Genomic DNA, 21046 nt, shown 5'->3' with positions numbered 1-21046 from the left:
CTCTTTACCATTATGTACTTGGTTATCATATATTGCAATAATATAAATTTATTTTTATATTGTTTTTATTGTAACAGAGGAGTGCAACACAGTTGAAGCAATACCCACAAATCTCCATATCTTTGGCTGCTTCAGCCACTGCTGAATCTTGAAGACCAAGGAAGCCATCTTGAGTTGTGATCAGTGTCTAAGAATTACTAGTTTCACATACTATTTAGTATAGTTGATTGTTTTAGTATGGTTGAATAATACATTGAGGATTATAGTTGATGTATCAATACACTTTGTTTATATTTTGAATTATATTGACTTGCTTGTTTATTATAGTACTTTTCTTTTAGTTTGATAATACAATAAACATGTTTATTTTTTAAAATATTATAAATGTTCGAATATAAGTTAGATAAAAATTTGTATTCATTAAATTTATATTTATTTTGTATGAAAAAAGGTATATTTTACAATAAAAAAATCTTAAAAAATTCTGTTTTATCTTACTGACGGATTTACAAACGATTTTTTTTGTCTATATTCAGAGTTTGGAAATGCTTTCCCAAGGCTCCAATTACTGGCGAAAAATCTGTCAGAAAATATGATGCTAGTTATCGACGAAAAATCTGTCAAAAAATTGAACGGTTTAAGCAAAATGAAAGTGACGATTACCAAGAAAAAATCTGTCGGTAACGAAAAAAATCTATCGGTAAATTACCGACAGAAAATTTGACGGTTTTTTAGCAAAATGGGGGGTCATTACTGAGGAAAATTCTGTCGGTAACGGGAAAAATTTTGTCGGTAAATTACCGACAAAAAAATCTGTCGGTAAATAATTTTCGACGAGGCTTTTACAGAGGGACAAAATCTGTCGGTAACCAAAAATTCATCTGTGATGATGACCGAATCCATCTGTAAATCCATCTGTAATAAGTAATTTTCTAGTTGTGTATGTGTGGTTTACCCATGAAGAAAATGTCAATAGTCATAGACGAAGATAACTCTACTTGCATATATCAACTAAAAGAGAGATATATCAAAGGAGATAAAACAAAACATATTTCACCAAAACTCTTCTACTCTTATGATTTTCAACAGAGTGGTGATATAGACGTTCAACAAATTCGTTCCAATTATAATTTAAAAGATTTGTTTACTAATGCACTACATACTTCAACATTTGAGAAGCTAGTATATGAGATTGGGATGTGCCGACTAAGAGATATCAAGTGATGTAATTATCAGGGGAGTAATATGGGATGTACTATTTTCCTCAACCATGGTTTTTATCCCACTCTGAGTTTTTTCTGGTAAGATTTTTAACATATTACACTAGAGATATTCAAGGAAGAGTGTTATAAATATATTTGTTATGGATGCCCTAGACTATAACCATATTTTAAAATTCAAATAGATCGAGTCAGTTATAAATATAACTTAGCTGAGTCAGTTAGGAGTAGAAATTTGATGTTCTTTAGATAACACAATCATTAATAAAGTAATCTATTATTCTCTTTATTCTCTTTTCTCTTTCCTCTCCTTTCAAACTTTAATCTTTATTTTCATTAATATGAATTTATTAGTAGTTAAAAAAATAAAAGCGAAATACTCCTGTAACAAAACATGCAAAAAAAAAAAACTCCATTGGCTTGATCACCAACAGAGACCCCAAACTTATGAAGAGGCTATGATGTATCCATGTTGGTAAGAGGCTATCAAATCAGAACTTGCTGCCCTTGATGAAAACCAAACCTGGTCACTCACTATTTTACCAGCTGGCAAGCATGCAATCAGTTGAAAGTGAATTTTTAAGACCAAGCTTAAGGCTGATGGAAGTATTGAAAGGTGCAAAGCTCGACAGGTAACAAAAGGATTCACCCAAGTTCCAGGCCAGGACTATTTCGACACCTTTAGTCCCATTGTAAAAATGAACACATTGAGGATTCTTATAGCCATTGCAGCCGCCAAAGACTGGTTCGTCCACCAGTTGGATGTGAACACAACATTTTTACATGGAGACCTTGAAGAGGAAGTCTATTTGAAACTACCCCCTGGTTTGAACGTGTCTAATCCAAAGCTAATATGCAAATTAGAGATGTCACTCTATGGCTTAAAGTAAGCCAGCAAACAGTGGAACTCAAAATTAGCTTACACTTTGGTCCACTTTGGCTACACTCAGTCAAAACATGATTATAGTTTGTTCATGAAGGTTGCTGGTTCTGGATTCACAACTATGATATTCTATGTCGATGACTTGGTACTTACTGGAAACTGCTATAGAGAAATCACAGCTTTAAAGCAACATCTTTATGACCTCTTCAAAATCAAAGACATTGGAGAATTAAAGTTCTTTATCGGCTTTGAATTTGCTCGAAGCAAGAGAGAAATAGCAATGTATCAAAGAAAATATTGTCTAGACTAGCTTGAAGAATATGGCATGCTTGGATCTAAAAGTTGTTAAACTCCTATGAATTACACTTCTCATCTCTCTAAAGAATCTGGAGACCCAATGCCAAATGCTAGTGAATACAGAAGATTGCTAGAAAAACTCTTATACCTAACCAATACAAGATCCGAAATTAGCTTTGCCGTTAGAAAGCTAAGTCAGTTTCTTGATTGCCCCACTAGTAAACACTTTCAAGACGCTCTACGAGTCCTGAAGTATCTAAAATCTGTTGCTGCCCAAGGTCTTTTGTTCAAGACCGAATCAGATTTACAACTCATCGGCTTCTCAGATAGTGACTGGGCCACCTGCCCTGAGACAAGGAGATTCATATCCGGCTATTGTTTTTTCTTGTGTACTACGTTAATTACTTGGAAGAGTAAAAAACAGGTTACCGTTGCTCGCTCCTCTCCTGAAGCCAAGTATAGAGCCTTGGCTTCCTTGACATGTGAAGCTCAATGGATCATCTTCATCCTTCAAGATTTCAAAATTTCAATCCTCAGACCAACAACTATCTATTGTGACAGTCAATCTACATTGCATATTGCGCGCGGTCAATCCAGTGTTCCACAAATGTACCAAACATATAGAAGCTAATTGCCATATAATGCGCAACAAAGCTCAAGCACAAGTTATTAAGCTCCTTCCCATCTCCACATTATACCAAAATTGCTGATATCTTCACTAAAGTTCTCTCCCCTGCACCCTTTTCTTCTTGTCACTCCATGCTTGGCTTATATGGCCTTCATAAGCTCAACCTTGAGAGGAGGGGAGGGGGGAGAGGGGATGTGGAACCAACTTCATGCCTTTAGATTTCACCATTTTCTACTCACACTTCAAACTCTTCTACATAACTAACTTGCTGACATGGATAGAGTTAACTAAATAGTTATTTTAGTAACTTTAGCAACTGCTTATTGTATTTATGCCAAGTAGGATAGTTAGTTAGGACATTCACACTATATATAGGTAAACTTATAACATCAACAATTTGAGATTTACTAATCAAAATTTTCAATCTCTGTAATTCACATCAAGAATTTAAAGTTCAAAAACTCTCTTCTCCTATTCTTGAAGGTTTAGCGTTCATCCCTTATTGCTTATAGTATGAACCGATTTTTCACAAAAAAATTTAAATTTATTAGTATATAATTTCTTTCTTTCGTAATTTGTTTAAATTGAATATAAATTTTATGGGAATTCTTTTTTTTATCGAAGATTTTCATTCCCAAACTTATTGATCATTTTTAAATACGTGTATAAATATATATAATTTAATTTATTTTAAATATATATTATATTTATTTTAAATTTATTTTTTTTAAGCAAAGGATTACTTTAATTATATTGTCTTTAAAATTACCTTCTTCTTTTACCAATAAAGAAACATTCCAAAAAGAATCCTTTAAATGCATGTAAAATATGAGGATGATGAATTTGTTCAAATCCGATGATCCAATCGGTTAACATCCTTATGCAAAATTGCAATGCGTGAAGAGGGTGTGGAAAAATCGGCTGAGACACAGGCTTCACAAATTGCTCAAATATCATTATTATTGTTATTGATAAAGGGAAATCATTTCTCCTCGTTTTCTTTTCAATTAAGTATGCTATCTTACTATCTAGTGGTCAACGAAGGACATTCTACTTTTCAGACCGCACGAGAATGAATGTCCATGATATTTTTGAGGTTACGGCTTAATCGAGAGGACAATAATAATACAGTACCAAAGTTTGGATCACTTTCTTTCTTAAGTTTCATGATTGACGTCTTTGACAACAAGTTAGGCCCAGTACCCAATAGTTTAAGTTTTAACACAAATCGTCAAATCCTCTAAGCATACAGGGATGTGTGCACTTCGCTCTAAGTCTAACTGTGATATATATACAGAGAAAAAGATAAATAGCTCCTGACTTTTGTCTTGCGAATATTTTTGTTTTTGATCATTGAAAAATATTTTTAAGTTGTTGACTTTCACAAAATTTGGACGGATCAGTCCCTCCGTCCAAATGCCTCCGTTAGGGATTGATCTGTCCAAATGCCTTTTTCAGAGACTGATCCATCCAAATTTTATGAAGATCAGAAACTTAAAAATATTTTTCAATAGTCAGAAATAAAAATGTCCAAAGAATAAAAAATCAGGGACATATTTATCCTTTTCTCATATATATATATAACGACGAAAAAGTCTAGGGTCTACTTTTATTAAAGTATGATCAGTATTTAATTATAAAAAAATAAATAATTTTATATTATTAAAAATATTAATAATAATTAATTAATAATTATAAATTATAAAATCTGTTAGTTTTTTAACATTTTTCTATATATGATTTATCTTATTTATGTTTTAACGATATATATTAAGATTATAAATTAAAATAATTTTTATTATAAATATAAAAATTTAAATTTTTAATATATTTATTTTTAAAAATTTAAAAATTAGTAAAATTTATTATTTTTTATTAATATTTTTAATTATCAATCTAATTCTTTTAATTTAATAATTTAATAATATATTTTTAATTTATTCTTTAAATATAATTGATTAACTACTGATTTAAAATAATAAATTTTATTAGTTTTTAATATTTTTATTTTGTATTTATTAAAAATATTTAAAAAATTTAATAATAATAATCTTATCGTATATTTTTAAAAATATATATGTATATCAGACTTATTAATTAAAACTAAAGATTCGTAATATTTATCATTTTAATAATTTGTATGAATAGCAAAGAACTGTAGATTGATAGTGTTTTCAATTTTTTATGACTAATATATTTAACACAAATTAAAAATAACTCGTAAAAGTAACATATTAATTGCTAATAGAGTTATTGTTGACAAGTCTTTTGTAATTGGATAATAAACTCAACCTAAGAGATTAACATAATGGCTTAAAATAGTTTGGTAACCATATGTTCTGAAGTTCTAGAATCTAGATATACGTGGATGAGATAAATCCCAAACTCACATGATAGTTATTATTGGAGTGATTGGAGAGGAACGAAAGAAGATGGAATAGATTTCAAGAATTAAATAAATTTAAGCTGGTGGAATGGTTAATACATTTATCTGTTTAAGTCGGAATTTAAATTTTATTTTAGTTATGTAACAATTTATTAATTAATAACAAATTTTTAAATAAAATTTTAATTTGTGATAAATTAATTTAAATAATATTATATATTTAAATATTTTTATTAATTAAATTTAATTAAATTTATTTAATATTAATAAAAATTAATTATAAATAATATTACTTTAAATTTTATTATTTAATTTAGTTAGCCTTAATTTATAAAAAAAATTAAATATATAAATATATTATTCAATTAATTTTCGAATTGTCATATTAAGAGATACCATAAAAAAAATTTTCAAGAATAACAATTATGAACTTAAGTTTTTCTTAAAAATATATTTTTCCGGTTAATGATAAATATTAAAGCACAATATACCCAACCTTAATATATAAAATTAAAGTAGTGAAGAGTGATCCAGTTAGAATATATAGATGGTATAAAAGGTTGGGGATCCAGTCAAAGTGTCAAATGGCACCCGCACAATAATCCAAGGTCTCACCTCAATCCACGACGATGACAACGGCCACTACCACATTAATATACATTTTCTGTTTTAGAATTGAATGAGATACTACTGTTTCTCTTTTCCCACTAAAATAATAATAATAATTTATTAATTTTCCTAGGACTGAAGCTGGACCAACACCAACCACCAGAGGTAATTACAAGATAAGATTCATTTTCGGGGAAGACGATTCCTCTCAATTTTTTTTAATTAATATTGTTAAATGTGGTTTGTTATATAATATTTTCTCATTTTACTTAAAGAATATATAATAAAATATTATACCTACGAATTGAGAACAAAAAGTATTGAAAAGAACCATTTCCTTCAATCCGGTACTTGAATTTGAATCCTCCAATAATTAATATTTAAACATATTTGGTTGTTAAGTTTTATAATTATGGATCAAGTTAATTTTTTTGTCATAATTTAATTAATAGAATACTTATATATACAATTGCCTAGTGACTAGTTAACATTGTACTATAAGTGCATGACTTAATTCAATCCTCAATATAATGAGATTAAATTGAGGGATCAAATTAACTCTCTTAATAAGAAGCTAAATAGAGTTCAACACTTTTAGCGTGATGAACTAACTATTAAACTGATAATGGTAGCTATCTATACACATAAGTGTACTGTTACTGTATAAGTGTTCTGATTTTAATAAATTTTGGTATAGAAGACTAGATGATCTTCACTATATCGTATTGTGATTTAATAGTGAGATGGAATGATGGATAAATATATTATAAGAAAATTATTAACAATATCATTTTTCTTAAATTGTCATTAATGTCATTTCATCTTATAAAATATAAATATAAGTAAATGTTAATTTGATATTTAGTTTTTCACTATTGTATAAAGTGAAATATTCTTTGTGAACTATCTAATAAATAAAAGATGGACTTTGTTAGGTAAATAATAGTTTTTGTGAATAATATGAATAATAGGCTTTAAAATTTGTTCAATAAAATAAAAACATACTAAATCCTTAAATTACTCACTTAAATTTTAATATTAAGATAACTATCCACATACTTAGTAAATTGAATATCTAATATATATCTATTGTTCTCATTGTTTAATATTTTTATTGTATACTTATACTTTTCTATAAAAGATATAAATAAATCATTTTTTTTATTATAAACTCCTAAATTTAACACTTTATCTTTAGGTATAAAATTTAATTTTGATATATTATTAACACACAAAAAATCAATACAGATATCTGATAATATGTTATTATAACAATAAAATTAATAATTTTTGAAACTAAGAAATATTATAAATATTTGAATTTTCATTTTATAATTATGTAAAATTTTTACGTTATGAATATTAAAATTATTTTGGTACGTACTTTGAACGGAAGAGATTTATGTTAACTGTTAAGCTACTCTACATGAATATTTATAGTTTTCTACTATTCAAAAAGGTGTTGCTGAAATTCCCACTTTATCCTGAATGATGCCCATAATGATTCTACTTTATGGGGCCTTGAATGACACTTGTGACCATCTTATCTCAAGAACGATGATGTCAGTCACCAGCCGCCGCCATTACACAACATTAAGCAGTATAGCACACTATGCCAAATGGCTTTCTTTCTATAATTAATATTAATCGCATATATATTTGATATTTTTATGTAAAGGAATAAAAATTAGAATATAAAATTAATATTATATCGTTCAATTATTTTTTTGATTAATTTATATCATTCAATTATTATTTCTTATCTTTTTATTGATATTATGACTCTTAAAAAATTAAGAATTTATTTTAAAAATACGTATAATAAACAAATATATTATATTTTTGAAATATTAAAAATAATTCTCAATTATTTGTAGCATTAAAAAAATAATTATTTTATAATATTTGAATACAATATTTTTTATATAATATATTAAAAATATAATTTCTTAAAATAAATGGTGACTAAAAATAGTTATTTTTATTAATATATCACTACATATATATTGTTTTTATTTTAGCAATATTTTAAAATTAAATTTAAAAAAAAAAGTTGAGTATTATCAACACCAAACACAAAATTGATGTGTATATAGTTGTTATTTTGTTATTCATTCTCTCTTTTATACAAATGGAGCCCACTTCATGGAAAATTTTGAAGTTGATCCTTCTTCTCATTCATTCATGCCCCCTTCCCCTCTTGGCCTAATCTCTTTCTCCACATGGCGACAAATTCCGTCAACCATAAAATCCCCCTCACTTCTCACCTCCCCAAAAATTTCAATCCTCTCTTCTTCCCTTTTCCTAGACTTTAGTTTGCTACACCAAACTTCTCTCTCCCTTCTGTTATTCTTATTATTCCTCACCAAGCCTATAACAAATATTTTGTTACACCAAATTATTAGGCTCTCAAAAATGGGATCACCGGAATCAAATTTGCCACCAGGTTTTAGGTTCCATCCAACCGATGAAGAACTCATTCTTCACTACCTTAGGAAGAAGGTAGCATCCATACCCTTACCTGTTTCCATCATCGCTGAGGTTGATATCTACAAATTGGATCCATGGGAATTACCAGGTATAATATATATATATAATAGCATTTTTTTTTTGTTTCAATTCTTGTTAGTAAGTATTTTGTGTTTGTTATGAGGATAAGATTGTGCCATGTCGTGTCATAATATAATCAATGACGCAACGTATCATTGATTTTTATTGTATATTATAGCATACAGTGTTGTGATGTGGAAGCTTATTATTATTGGTTTGTTGTGGTTTCTTTATCACCAGCTAAGGCTGCGTTTGGTGAGAAAGAATGGTACTTCTTCAGTCCAAGAGACCGGAAGTACCCAAACGGTGCGAGGCCAAACAGGGCAGCTGCTTCAGGGTATTGGAAGGCTACGGGTACCGACAAGACCATAGTGGTGTCGCCGGCGGCCACAGTTACACGTAGAGTAGGCCAAGAGAGCAGCGTTGGTGTCAAGAAGGCTCTTGTTTTCTACAAAGGAAGGCCTCCAAAGGGTGTTAAAACCAATTGGATCATGCACGAATATCGTCTTGTAGACAACAATAGACCCATTAAGCTCAAAGATACCTCCATGAGAGTAAGTTTACTAACTACCCTTCCTCTTGATATTTTTTTTTACAAACAGGTGATTCGAATCCGAAACCTCTTAAGTGAGTATAGAGAGATCATGCCATTTGAGCTATAACTGATTTGCCCAATTTGCTAATTCATGTGCCTTTGTGCAGTTGGATGACTGGGTTCTGTGCCGGATTTATAAGAAGTCGAAATTCTCAGTATCTTCACCGGAGGAATCACCGTCGAGTGAAGTTCAGGCTGCAGAAGAAAATGGTTTATTCAAGAACACCATTTTGAAGAGTCCAATTCCAACACTGTCGCCGTCGCCACCGCCGCCGCTGCCGCCGCAGCCACTTCTCTCTCAAAAATCTGTGTCATTCTCAAACCTCTTAGATGCCATGGACTACTCCATGCTCAGCACCATCTTATCTGAGAACAATAACAACAGCACCCTTGATCAGGAACAATACTCCCAGATCAACACCAACCAATTGAACCATTCATCGAACATGGAGAACACTAGTAACAGCAACATGATGCTGATGAGGTCAAAGCGCCAGATAGACGAGGAAACAACAACGGTGTTGCACCCATCAAAGAAGTTCCATCACCAACTTATGGGCTCTTCTTCTTGCAGCTTCCCTAATAACATTAACAACACAAACACTGCACAATACGAGAACCCGCAATGGAACTACCTTGTCAAGCAATCCTTCTTGAACCAGCACTTACTTCTCGCTCCTCATCTTCGATTTCAAGGATAAATTGCAGACAAGACCAAAATAAGAAAAAGAAAACAAAAATTGAAATTAGGAAAAGATATTTGAAATATCGAATCCACAAGTTGAGCCCACCGATTTGGTCATTATTAGTACACAGAAAATTACAAAAGGTACCGGTTTTTTTTCTTTTTAATTTATTTTTTGTTTTGTTTAGTTCGTGCTTGATAAATGAAATTAGAGATTATTGTTAGATGATTATTGATGAACCGGAATCAAAAAGAAAGGAAGAAGATTCCGTCATTCAAAGAAAAATATCCTAGCTAGTCTCTTAATTTTGTGACAAATCAGAAGCAAATTCATGTACAAAATGTTAATTATATTTGTACGTGGTGTTACGTTAGTTGTTGGGTTTGGCAGGTTAGCTTTATTGATATTGATAGATAAATATACTCTTTGTAGATAAAGGTATTGTTCTGATTTTGTGATCATATATTTATATATTTTTCAATTTTCATTCTTTTCCGGGAAAAAAGTTTACGGTAGCTATGAATTTTCTTTTGGATTTGGATTGTTACCACCGTTTGCCATTTTCAGCAAAGCATTATGCTCAATGGTGCATGAACCTTTTATCGGATATCTTTCATTATATTCTGGCCGTTATTGTTCACGCGTTTGAAACCATGACATGCTTCATGCTTCATTCAATTCATGTTGTCATGTGATACGTAACGCTTGCCACTCATTTATTTTATTTATTAATTATATTAAAATGACAAAAATGAACATAAACGTTTCAGTACTGCTTTTAAGGTGAAAAGAAAAATCCTCCACCATTCTAAAATTTAATAAGAAAAGTTTTTTATTTTTTTTTATATTTTTAACACAAATTTAAGTTTCATACAATTAATCATGTATTAGCAAATTATAAATATAATTAATTTTCAAATTCACTTATTGAAAAGTCATCTAAATGCATAACTCTAATTGAATGACGGTATAAAACTCAACGCATTAAAATTAAAATTCTTTCAATGCTAGTATATTAATTTTTTTTTTTTAGAAAATAGGAGGATCGTTGGATATATTATTAGGAGATCCCTTTACCATTTGGAATGAGAATTTACAAATCAGAGCAAGTGAAGATTAAAGATGGGGGAGAACAGATATGAAGATTATAAATAGATAGACTAATGCAAAATTTAACAGAATTGAGGTACATCTTAATGGTGTTTTCTTTCCACGTGAATGTCTATTACATTACTATTATAGGCTTCATAGATTTAACCTAAAAATGTAACCCAAAAAAAAAAAAAAATCTAGTTGGAGAATCCGCACCAAAATCGATCTTTTTTCTCTTTCTTTTGTGGAGAACTTAAATGACTAGCCAAGTCCAACTTTGCTGCACATCGCGATGTGTGGCTGATGTAGGTGGTTTTAGATTTTTTTTTATATTTATCAATTATTATTATTATTATTATTATTATTATTATTATTATTATTATTATTATTATTATTATTTAACTATGCTACGTGTATATACACTAAAATCCGTCACTAATATAAAATATACATTAAAAAAATAGGTAAACAACATATATATTTATATACAAATACGTAGTGACTAATTTGAGTAGTTAATTTTAGTGTATAAATGATATTTTTTATTATTATATAAGTGTAAACACCACATACATATATAACAATATTACATGCCTAAAAAATCAGTCATTATTTATCTTATTATATATAATATAGATAAGAATATAAAATCTATTATATATTACTAATTTTATAACCAAAATGTGTCATATGTCATTTCTATTGTAATTGAATTAATTTTTTTCCTCTAAAATTAAGGTTTTTTCCTCCCCTCTCTCATTTTTTTATCCAATCTATCTCTTATATATATATATATTGTTACGTAATGTACATGCTAGGACTCCTAACTAATTGTTGTTGAGTTTTTGTATTTAGAATATGCAATTACATGTAGCAACTAACCATGTGAATAGCTTAGTGCTAGCTGGACTAATTAAAAGAAGTTGGTTACAGACTTGTGGTTATGAGTAACTAATCACAAGCTACTATCTATTGTATATAAGGACCTGAAGCCTCATGTAAAAAATGAGTTCTACCATTCACTGCATCAAGCACTCTTCTATGCTTCCCTCTGTCTCTCATTCATCTAACTCACACACTCTGTGCTACCTTCACCGCACCTTCAACATGGTGCGGTGAGCGTGGACCTTGAGAAGGTAGTGTATGAGATGAGATCAGAGTTGAGAGTGTGGAAGCTTGATCTCTGAATCTCGATAAACAACACTGAGAATTCAGAAGTCCAAATCACACATCGATTTGGAGCGATAATGGCGGAACCAAGAAGAAACAATCAAGATTCAAGCAATAATCAAGAATCGACGATTCCAAACATCGATTTGCAAAGTATCGCACAATTCATGAACCATATCGCATCATTACAAGCTCACCTGAATCGCGGATCCACAAACTCAGCACTAGATCTCCATCCTTCAAATCCTTTCTACCTTCATCCTTCTGAGAATCCTGGTATTCCTATCTCAACTGTCATCTTAAATGGAAAAAACTATAACACATGGAGTAGATCAATGTTGCTAGCTCTTAAATCGAAGAATAAACTAGGTTTTATAGATGGTACGATAGCTAAACCTGAAGAGAATGACAATTTGTTTGGACTTTGGGATAGATGCAACACTTACATTGTGGCCTGGATTAACCTTTCACTTGAACCAAGCATCTCTCACTCAGTGATATGGAATAATATAGCTAGTGATATGTGGAGTGATCTGAGGCATAGATATTACCAAGGAGATAGGTTTAGAGTTGCCGAATTACAAGAGGAGTTGCATGCATTACGACAAGGAGATCTAGATGTCACAACATATTTTACAAATCTCAGATCGATATGGGAAGAGTTAGAGAATTTTAGAGGAATTCCATCATGTAGTTGTGGAAGTAACTGTGTATGTGGCCTGGGAGTAATAAAGAGCCATAGAGCTGAAGATCAAGTAACAAGATTCCTCAGAGGGTTGAATGATCAATATTCTGGAGTGAGATCTCAAGTGATGTTGATGGAACCACTCCCCAGCATCAATGTGGTATTCTCCTTACTTACACAACAAGAGCGGCAAGCTCATAGCCTTGGACCAACCTCACATATCATGGCACACTTTGCCATTCCCTCAAACACTGCAGAGGCTCAATATGGCAGAGGGAGAGGGAGGGGTAGAGGAGGAAGGTCCCAAGCTACTGGAAGAGGCCAAGGAGGGAGAAGTAGAGTGCAATGTGCACATTGTGGCAAGACCGGTCACACCGTGGATGTATGCTACAAGAAACATGGCTTTCCACCGCATTTGAGGAACAAATTTGGTGGAGAGGCTGCTGTGAATTCTTTGGCAGCAGTTGAGTCTGAGAGAATAAATGAAGATCTCAGCACCAAACTGGATGGGAGTGGAATTGTGGAGTCTGGATTTACTGCAGAACAACGACAAGCATTACTAGCCCTTTTAGGTAACCATGAGGTAAGACCAATTCATAGCACAAACCAAATTGTGGCACAATCACAGCCACTACCTCTTCAAGGTAATTTGGTACATCTTCTTCACTTTAAAACAAGTGTTAAAGACCTAAAAATTTCTGAAAATAAGTGCACTTCATGGGTAATAGATACAGGTGCTACAGACCATGTATCATATTCTCTTGAAGATTTTCAAACATATTACACAATTGATCCAATTCTTGTGAAATTGTCAAATGGCTCATACACCACAAGCAACATAATTGGAACAATTGTATTTTCTGAAAAATTGTATTTGACAAATGCATTATACATACCTTCTTTCAATTACAAGCTCATTTTCGTGTCCAAAATTACTGCCAAACTGTATTGCAAACTAACTTTTTTAGATACACTGTGTGAGATCCAGGACTGCAGCTCTATGAGGATGATTGAGAAAGCTGAAACTGTTGGTGGTCTCTATGTACTGGATTCTCAAGTAATAAAACTACAGCAAAACCAATCATGCATCATGCACATACAAGCAATAACAAATAAGGATATATGGTATTATAAACTAGGACATTTACCATATAAAAGGCTAATTGCCATGAAAAAAGATTTTAGCTTTATCATGCATAATAAAACAGATAGTCCATGTGATGCATGTCATTTAGCTAAGCAAAAATTGTTACCCTTTACTTTGAGTAATAACATTTCTGAATGTTGTTTGGACATGATCCATGTAGATATATGGGACCTCTTTCAATTCCTTCAATAAATGGACACAAATATTTTTTAACTGTTGTTGATGATAAGTCCAGATACACTTGGGTGCATTTCATGAAAACAAAATCAGAAGCAAGTAGTCTTTTACAATCGTTTGTTAACTTTGCAAAAACTCAGTTCAACAAACAAATAAAAATTATAAGAAGTGACAATGGCCCAGAATTTCTAATGAAATCTTTTTATGAAAACACTAGTATTGTGCATCAAAAATCATGTGTGGAAATTCCTCAACAAAATGAAATTGTTGAGAGGAAGCACCAACACATACTAGCTGTCACAAGGGCCATTTTATTTCACTCCAACATTCTAAAGTGCTTCTGGAATTTTGCATTTCATGAAAACAAAATCAGAAGCAAGTAGTCTTTTACAATCGTTTGTTAACTTTGCAAAAACCCAGTTCAACAAACAAATAAAAATTATAAGAAGTGACAATGGCCCAGAATTTCTAATGAAATCTTTTTATGAAAACACTGGTATTGTGCATCAAAAATCATGTGTGGAAACTCCTCAACAAAATAGAATTGTTGAGAGGAAGCACCAACACATACTAGCTGTCACAAGGGCCATTTTATTTCACTCCAACATTCCAAAGTGCTTCTGAAATTTTGCTATCTCTCATGCTATTCACATTATTAATTGGATTCCCTCCACTCTTTTACAAAATTCATCGCCTTATCAAGTTCTTTATTCATCACTGCCTGACTTATCGAACCTAAAGGTTTTTGGGTGCTTAGCATTTGCAAGCACTATTTGCTCTGGCAGATTGAAACTTGATCCAAGAGCACGAAAGTGCACCTTCTTAGGATTTAGGGAGGGGACCAAAGGATTTTTTTTACTAAATATGCATTCAAGGGAAATATTTGTATCTCAAAACGTTCAGTTTTATGAAATTCACTTTCCTTTTATCAATAAGACCGAGGTTCCCTCTGCATTACAAAATAGTAACATTCATGCATTTGACCCATTCATTTACGATGAAGCAATCACTAGTCCACATGCTACACACATTTTGCATGACACACACATTGAAGTCCCTGATGCACATATCCCTGAACCCTTAGCTGATCCATTTGTTGAGTCATTAGTCACTACACCAATTCACACTCACATGCCACCTCATGCATTACCACTAAGACGGTCCACTAGAGAAAAGAAAAGACCAGCCTACTTAAAGGATTTTCAGTGCATGAACACTACAACGGAAGCAATCTCAAGATATCCCATCTCACTGTTTGTATCTTACAGTGCACTTTCTAATTTTCACAAGTCCTTCTCCCTGGCCATCTCCACTGACAAGGAACCAAAGTGTTATGAAGAGACAATGGCTCATGCTCACTAGAAAAGTGATATTAAAGACGAACTCAATGCTCTTCATCATCTTCAAACTTGGCATCTTACTCCCTTACCAGTTGGAAAAAAGGCAATTAGGTGCAAGTGGGTGTTCAAACTTAAACATAACTCTGACGGGACCATCGAACGGTACAAGGCACGTCTAGTGGCTAAAGGCTTTACACAAGTTCCAGGCATCGATTATCTCAACACGTTTAGTCCTGTAGTAAGGCTCAGCACACTGAGAATTGTTCTGGCCATAGCTGTGATGAAAGGCTGGTTTTTGAAGCAAGTAGATGTCAACAACGCATTCTTACACGGGGACCTTGAAGAAGATGTCTATATGCAAGTTCCTCCAGGGCTTAATGCACCTCTAGAAATGGTTTGTAAACTGCAGAAATCCCTCTACGGTCTCAAGCAAGCAAGCCGTCAGTGGAATACTAAGCTGAAGTCTGTTCTTTTAGAATCGGATTATCTCCAATCGAAGTCTGATCATAGCCTTTTCACTAAGTCTCAGCAAAGTGGATTTACTGCTCTCTTAGTATATGTTGATGATGTGGTTATTGCTGGAAATGATATTTCTGAGATCAATTTTATCAAGTCCTTGTTAGATGCAAAGTTTAAAATAAAAGATATTGGAGACCTTAATTTTTTCCTAGGAATGGAGGTGGCTAGGAACAGCACTAGAGTTGCCTTATATCAACGCAAGTATGCCCTTGACTTGCTCAAAGATTATGGTCTCGAAGACTGCAAACCTGCTTCGACTCTTATGGACTACAGCATCAAATTGTCAAAAGATGGGGGGGGGGGGAGCCTTTACCTACCAACAATGAATACAGAAAGTTAATCAGAAGATTATTGTATTTAGCCAATACTAGACCAGAGATTAGCTATGCCATTGGAAGGTTAAGTCAATACCTTGAAGCACCAACCACCCTACACCTCAAGGCGGCTCATAAAATTTTAAAGTACATCAAAGGGGCACCTGCCAAAGGATTATTTTTTCCAGTGAAATATGACCTTAGTGTTACAGGATTCACTGATTCGGATTGAGCATCCTGCCCAGATTCGAGACGGTCTACATCAGCATATTGTTTTCATATTGGAGGAGCCATTGTATCATGGAAAAGTAAGAAGCAGACGACTGTGGCTGCCTCATCTGCCGAAGCAGAATATAGAGCAATGGCATCTGCTACAAAGGAAGCTGTCTGGATCAAGAAGATCTTGCTTGACTTGGGTATGCCTCTCCCTAATCCTATTAGCCTCTACTGTGATAGTCAGGCAGCAATTCATATTGCATCCAATCCGGTTTTCCATGAGAGAACCAAACATATAGAAGTTGATTGTCATATTGTTAGGGACAAGATTCTTGAAAAGATCATCCATTTTTTGCCAATTTCGACACATGAACAATTGGCAGATTTATTAACAAAGGCTTTACCTCCAGGGACCTTCTCTTTGTTACTTAGCAAGTTAGGAATGCAAGATATCTACACTCCTAACTTGAGGGAGGGTGTTACGTAATGTATATGCTAGGACTCCTAACTAATTGCCGTTGAGTTTTTGTATTTAGAATATGCAGTTACATGTAGCAACTAACCATGTGAATAGCTTAGTGCTAGCTGGACTAATTAGAAGAAGTTGGTTACAGACTTGTGGTTATGAGTAACTAATCACAAGCTACTATCTATTGTATATAAGGACCTGAAGCCTCATGTGAAAAATGAGTTCTACCATTCAATGCATCGAAAAATGAGTTCTACCATTCAATGCATCAAGCACTCTTCTATGCTTTTCTCTGTCTCTCATTCATCTAACTCACACACTCTGTGCTACCTTCACCGCACCTTCAACATATATATCAATGACTAATTACAAAATTTAACAATTAAAATGTGCAACATAACATTCTCTAATTGTAATTAAAATTAGAATTAAAATATAGCTATATTATATTACTAATTTATTAACAACCAAAATATATCACATGATACTCTCTCATTAAAATTAAGATGAAATATTTTTTTCAATATGAATATACTTCCTTTTTCTATCCTCTTATCTACCTATCTCTCCTTCTCTATTTCTCTCTACCCTTCCCACTCTATATATAACTTATAATTTATAATTTATATCACTAATTTGACAAACCAAAATGTATCATGAGATATTCTTTCATTACAATTAAAATAAATTATTTCTCTCCAAAATTAACAAACTTTCTCTCATTATTCTTTTTTTTTTTTTATCTTTTTTTCTCTTTTTTCTCTCATTCTCTATCTCTCTATTTTTCAGTTCTAAAAAAATTAAATTAATAATATAATATAATTTAAATAAATGAATAAAATTATAAAAATACCTTTAATTTATAATTAAATATAATTAAAAATATCTCATAATATTATTCACATAAAAATATATTATTATTATTATATACATACTTTTTTATTTTTTTATTTAATTTTAAATTTTATCTCTTATCTTTCTAATCTATATTTTCACCTTTCTTCCTTTAAATATTTATTATATATAATTTGAAGAGAATATTAATGTTGTGATTATTAATTTGAATTAAGATTTAATTGTTTTAAAAAAAATTTTGAGTTAATTTTATAACTATTAATATAAGTTTTTTATACTAATATCTAATTATATTTTTTATATATATAGAGAAAAAAATATTATTTTTAAATAATAAACATGATAATTAATTATTTTTATTTGTGCAACAGACTTAACACCTAATCATATATAAAAGTAAACACATTAAATTAAATTCTTTCAAGTTTTAGATAATAAATATTAAAATTAATTATTAATAAAAAATTAAATTCTTTCACATGAAAATAATAACTAAAAAGCTTATTATTTAATTTTTTTTACCTACAGAGATTCTGATCTTCTTAACTGATAAGAACTTTTGTCTCGTATGATCTTTTTATAAAAGATGTTTGATTCTATAATTTTTTTCTGACATAATCTATAATGTCACGATAAAATTGATATAATTTCAAAAATTTATATTCTCGTAATATTATTACGGATAATAAAAATACTAGTATATATTAAAAATAGTGTGAAACAACAATATATAAATATACATAATAAATAATAAATTTTCTGTATGTACATTAAAATACATATATAACGAATGCTAATCTATTCTATTATATAAAAATCAAATTTCTGTACTTAATGATGGAGCTGACGTGGCATGCTTCTGAGAGTGTTTTTTGATTTATTTATTTTAACTCATTAAATACAAGTTATTACGATAAACTAATTGTATCAACTAATTGATTTGATTAGATATTTAAATATCATATACTTTATTATAATTTATATCAATTTGATTTGGTAATATTTTCTAATTCATTTATTTTAATATTCTGTTAGTATTTTTTAATTTAATTCTTTATGTATAATTTTTTATGTATAAATGTACCCAAAATGAGAAAGTATAAATGAGTGTTTTATTGATAGTTTGTTTAATAAATATATCTCAATTTAGGCATTCTACTAATGTAGATGAAAGTTGATCCGTAGCAATTCAAAGTGGCCAATGTATTTTTTTATAGTATTAAATAGAAGAATATTTGTTAAAATAAATATACCCTTTGTAATGAATTTTTTTTCAATTGTTATATTTTTATGTTAGTCGTATAAATTCTTTGCAGGCACAAGATAATAAAATAGGTTGACTTTAATATCATTAGAAGCTAAATTTAATGGTTCAAACAAGCACCACTAATTATGTTAAAAAAGTAATTTGTAATAATAATGTAATTTACATATTAATTTTTTGAGTAAATTCATTTCAAAATGTAGAAATTAGACTCAATTACACTAAAATTTTAAAGATAATATAAAATTTGACAACAAATTTAACACTCATTAAGGAAATAAATTTATTTATGGCTATTTTCTAATTATAAATAATAACAAGACTTATGAAAAAATATTAATGCCATCATTCTTATTAATTAAATCATAATATTAGGTAGTTGATAGTTTTATAGGTGAAAATTATTAAGTAATTACGTAAAAATTAGCAACGAACAAGCAATAAGAATTTAAAAAAAATCTATTATATAATACCAATTTCATAATTAAAATATGTCTCATATCATATTCTCATATATTCTATTTATTATCTATTCTATTATATAAAAATCAGGCTTCTGCACTTAATGATAGAGTTGACGTGACATGCATGCTTACGAGAGTGTTTAGCAATTTGTTTCTTTTAACTCATTAAATACGATTTATTATGATAAATCAACTATATCAACTAATTGATTTGATTAGATATTTAAATATCATATAATTTATTATAATTTATATCAAATTGATTTGGTAGTATTTTTTAATTTATTTCTTTTAATGTTTTGTTAGTATTTTTAATTTATTTTTTTAATTTATTAAATCAAATTAATTATACTAATTATCTGTATTAATTAATTAATTTTAATTAATCATTAAAATAACAAATCTATGTATAAAATAGGTTCTCAATATATTTTTCACTAATAATTAAATCAAATCAAATCATATATATTGAGCTAAATCATGTGAATTAAGAACTAAAATAAAATAAGATGATGTTTTACTTATTCAAATTGAATGCAATAAATAAAATTAATTTTGTTAGATAATTATAGTCTTTTGGTCTTCTATATATAGATAGCCACACAAAATTATAAAAATTATCATTTTATCACTTTTGCTATTTCAACTCTTTTTTTATGTATAAATATACTCAAAATGAGAAGATATGGATGTGTGTTTCATTAATTGTTTGTTTGACAAATATTATAGTCTGAAAATATCTCAATTTAGGCATTCTACCGCTGTGGATAGAAGTTGAACCCGTAGTAATTCAGAGTGACCATGATATTTTTTATAGTATTATACAAAAAAATATTTTTTAAAATAAATATACCCATTGTAATTAATTTTCTTTGTCAATCTATTATCTTTTACCTAACAAACAATATCCATGTTGAATATATTATTTTCAGGGCAATTCACCTAAATAAATTATTTCACCTTCGAAATTACGCAAATGCATTGTTTCCAAAACGAAGACGCAAATGCATTGTTTCACATGTCTATGAAAACCGCTACTGTCAGTAGCGGTTTACACAAACACAGAATCCGCTGCTGCCAGTCGCGGATTACATTGAGTTATGGCAGCATGGAAACCGCTGTTGCGTCCCGCGGTTTCTGCATGATTATGGTTGGTCATAAACCGCTACTATACTAGTAGCGGTTTATGTGCATTGGGACACGTGTGTAAACCGCTGAAGCAGTAGCAGTTTACGTTGAGTATAAAAACAAATACTAAAACTAATCTTTATCTAAAAAAATTACAAAACAAATAATTAATGGTATATACTATTTAAATAATATCATAAATAAAAAAATTTAATCTATCATTTCACAATATAATTTAAAAAATATAAATATGCATGTAATAAATTTTTTATTTGTATTTATTATTAAAAGTGAGACCAAATTACAAATAAAAAAATATAATACTCAAAGTATTAAATTATATAAATCAAGA

General features: G+C 30.2%; 2 protein-coding genes and 1 pseudogene across 2 annotated transcripts; all 3 read left to right on the top strand.

The window, feature by feature from the left end:
• The first annotated feature begins 2458 nt into the window (after positions 1 to 2458).
• Positions 2459 to 3031, top strand: LOC148562688 (secreted RxLR effector protein 161 pseudogene; annotated as a pseudogene).
• Positions 3032 to 8153: 5122 nt separating this feature from the next.
• On the top strand, positions 8154 to 10291 carry LOC107604927 (NAC transcription factor 47). The gene is made up of 3 exons (XM_016306643.3): positions 8154 to 8601; positions 8814 to 9127; positions 9276 to 10291. Exons 1-3 carry the CDS (start codon positions 8169 to 8171, stop codon positions 9867 to 9869), a joined length of 1341 nt encoding a protein of 446 aa, XP_016162129.2. The 5' UTR covers positions 8154 to 8168; the 3' UTR covers positions 9870 to 10291.
• Positions 10292 to 12193: 1902 nt separating this feature from the next.
• Positions 12194 to 14140, top strand: LOC148562687 (uncharacterized). Its single transcript, XM_088491423.1, has 2 exons — positions 12194 to 13384; positions 13790 to 14140. The coding sequence occupies exons 1-2, from the start codon at positions 12194 to 12196 to the stop codon at positions 14138 to 14140; spliced, it is 1542 nt and encodes a 513-aa protein (XP_088347549.1).
• The last annotated feature ends 6906 nt before the right edge of the window (positions 14141 to 21046 follow it).

This window comes from Arachis ipaensis, chromosome B6 (assembly GCF_059453495.1).
Source record: "Arachis ipaensis isolate K30076 ecotype BB chromosome B6, ASM5945349v1, whole genome shotgun sequence".
NCBI classification, from domain to species: Eukaryota; Viridiplantae; Streptophyta; class Magnoliopsida; order Fabales; family Fabaceae; genus Arachis; species Arachis ipaensis.
This window is presented reverse-complemented; position numbering and strand designations above follow the sequence as displayed.

What these genes read in the sequence shown, in the direction of transcription:
- LOC107604927 (XM_016306643.3), top strand. Translation starts at nt 8,169, where the DNA reads ATGGAAAATTTTGAAGTTGATCCTTCTTCTCATTCATTCATGCCCCCT. An exon ending in GGATCCATGGGAATTACCAG is followed by an intron (nt 8,602 to 8,813) that starts GTATAATATATA and finishes CTTTATCACCAG; the next exon opens with CTAAGGCTGCGTTTGGTGAG. An exon ending in TCAAAGATACCTCCATGAGA is followed by an intron (nt 9,128 to 9,275) that starts GTAAGTTTACTA and finishes GCCTTTGTGCAG; the next exon opens with TTGGATGACTGGGTTCTGTG.
- LOC148562687 (XM_088491423.1), top strand. Translation starts at nt 12,194, where the DNA reads ATGGCGGAACCAAGAAGAAACAATCAAGATTCAAGCAATAATCAAGAA. An exon ending in CCCTTTTAGGTAACCATGAG is followed by an intron (nt 13,385 to 13,789) that starts GTAAGACCAATT and finishes TGTGAGATCCAG; the next exon opens with GACTGCAGCTCTATGAGGAT.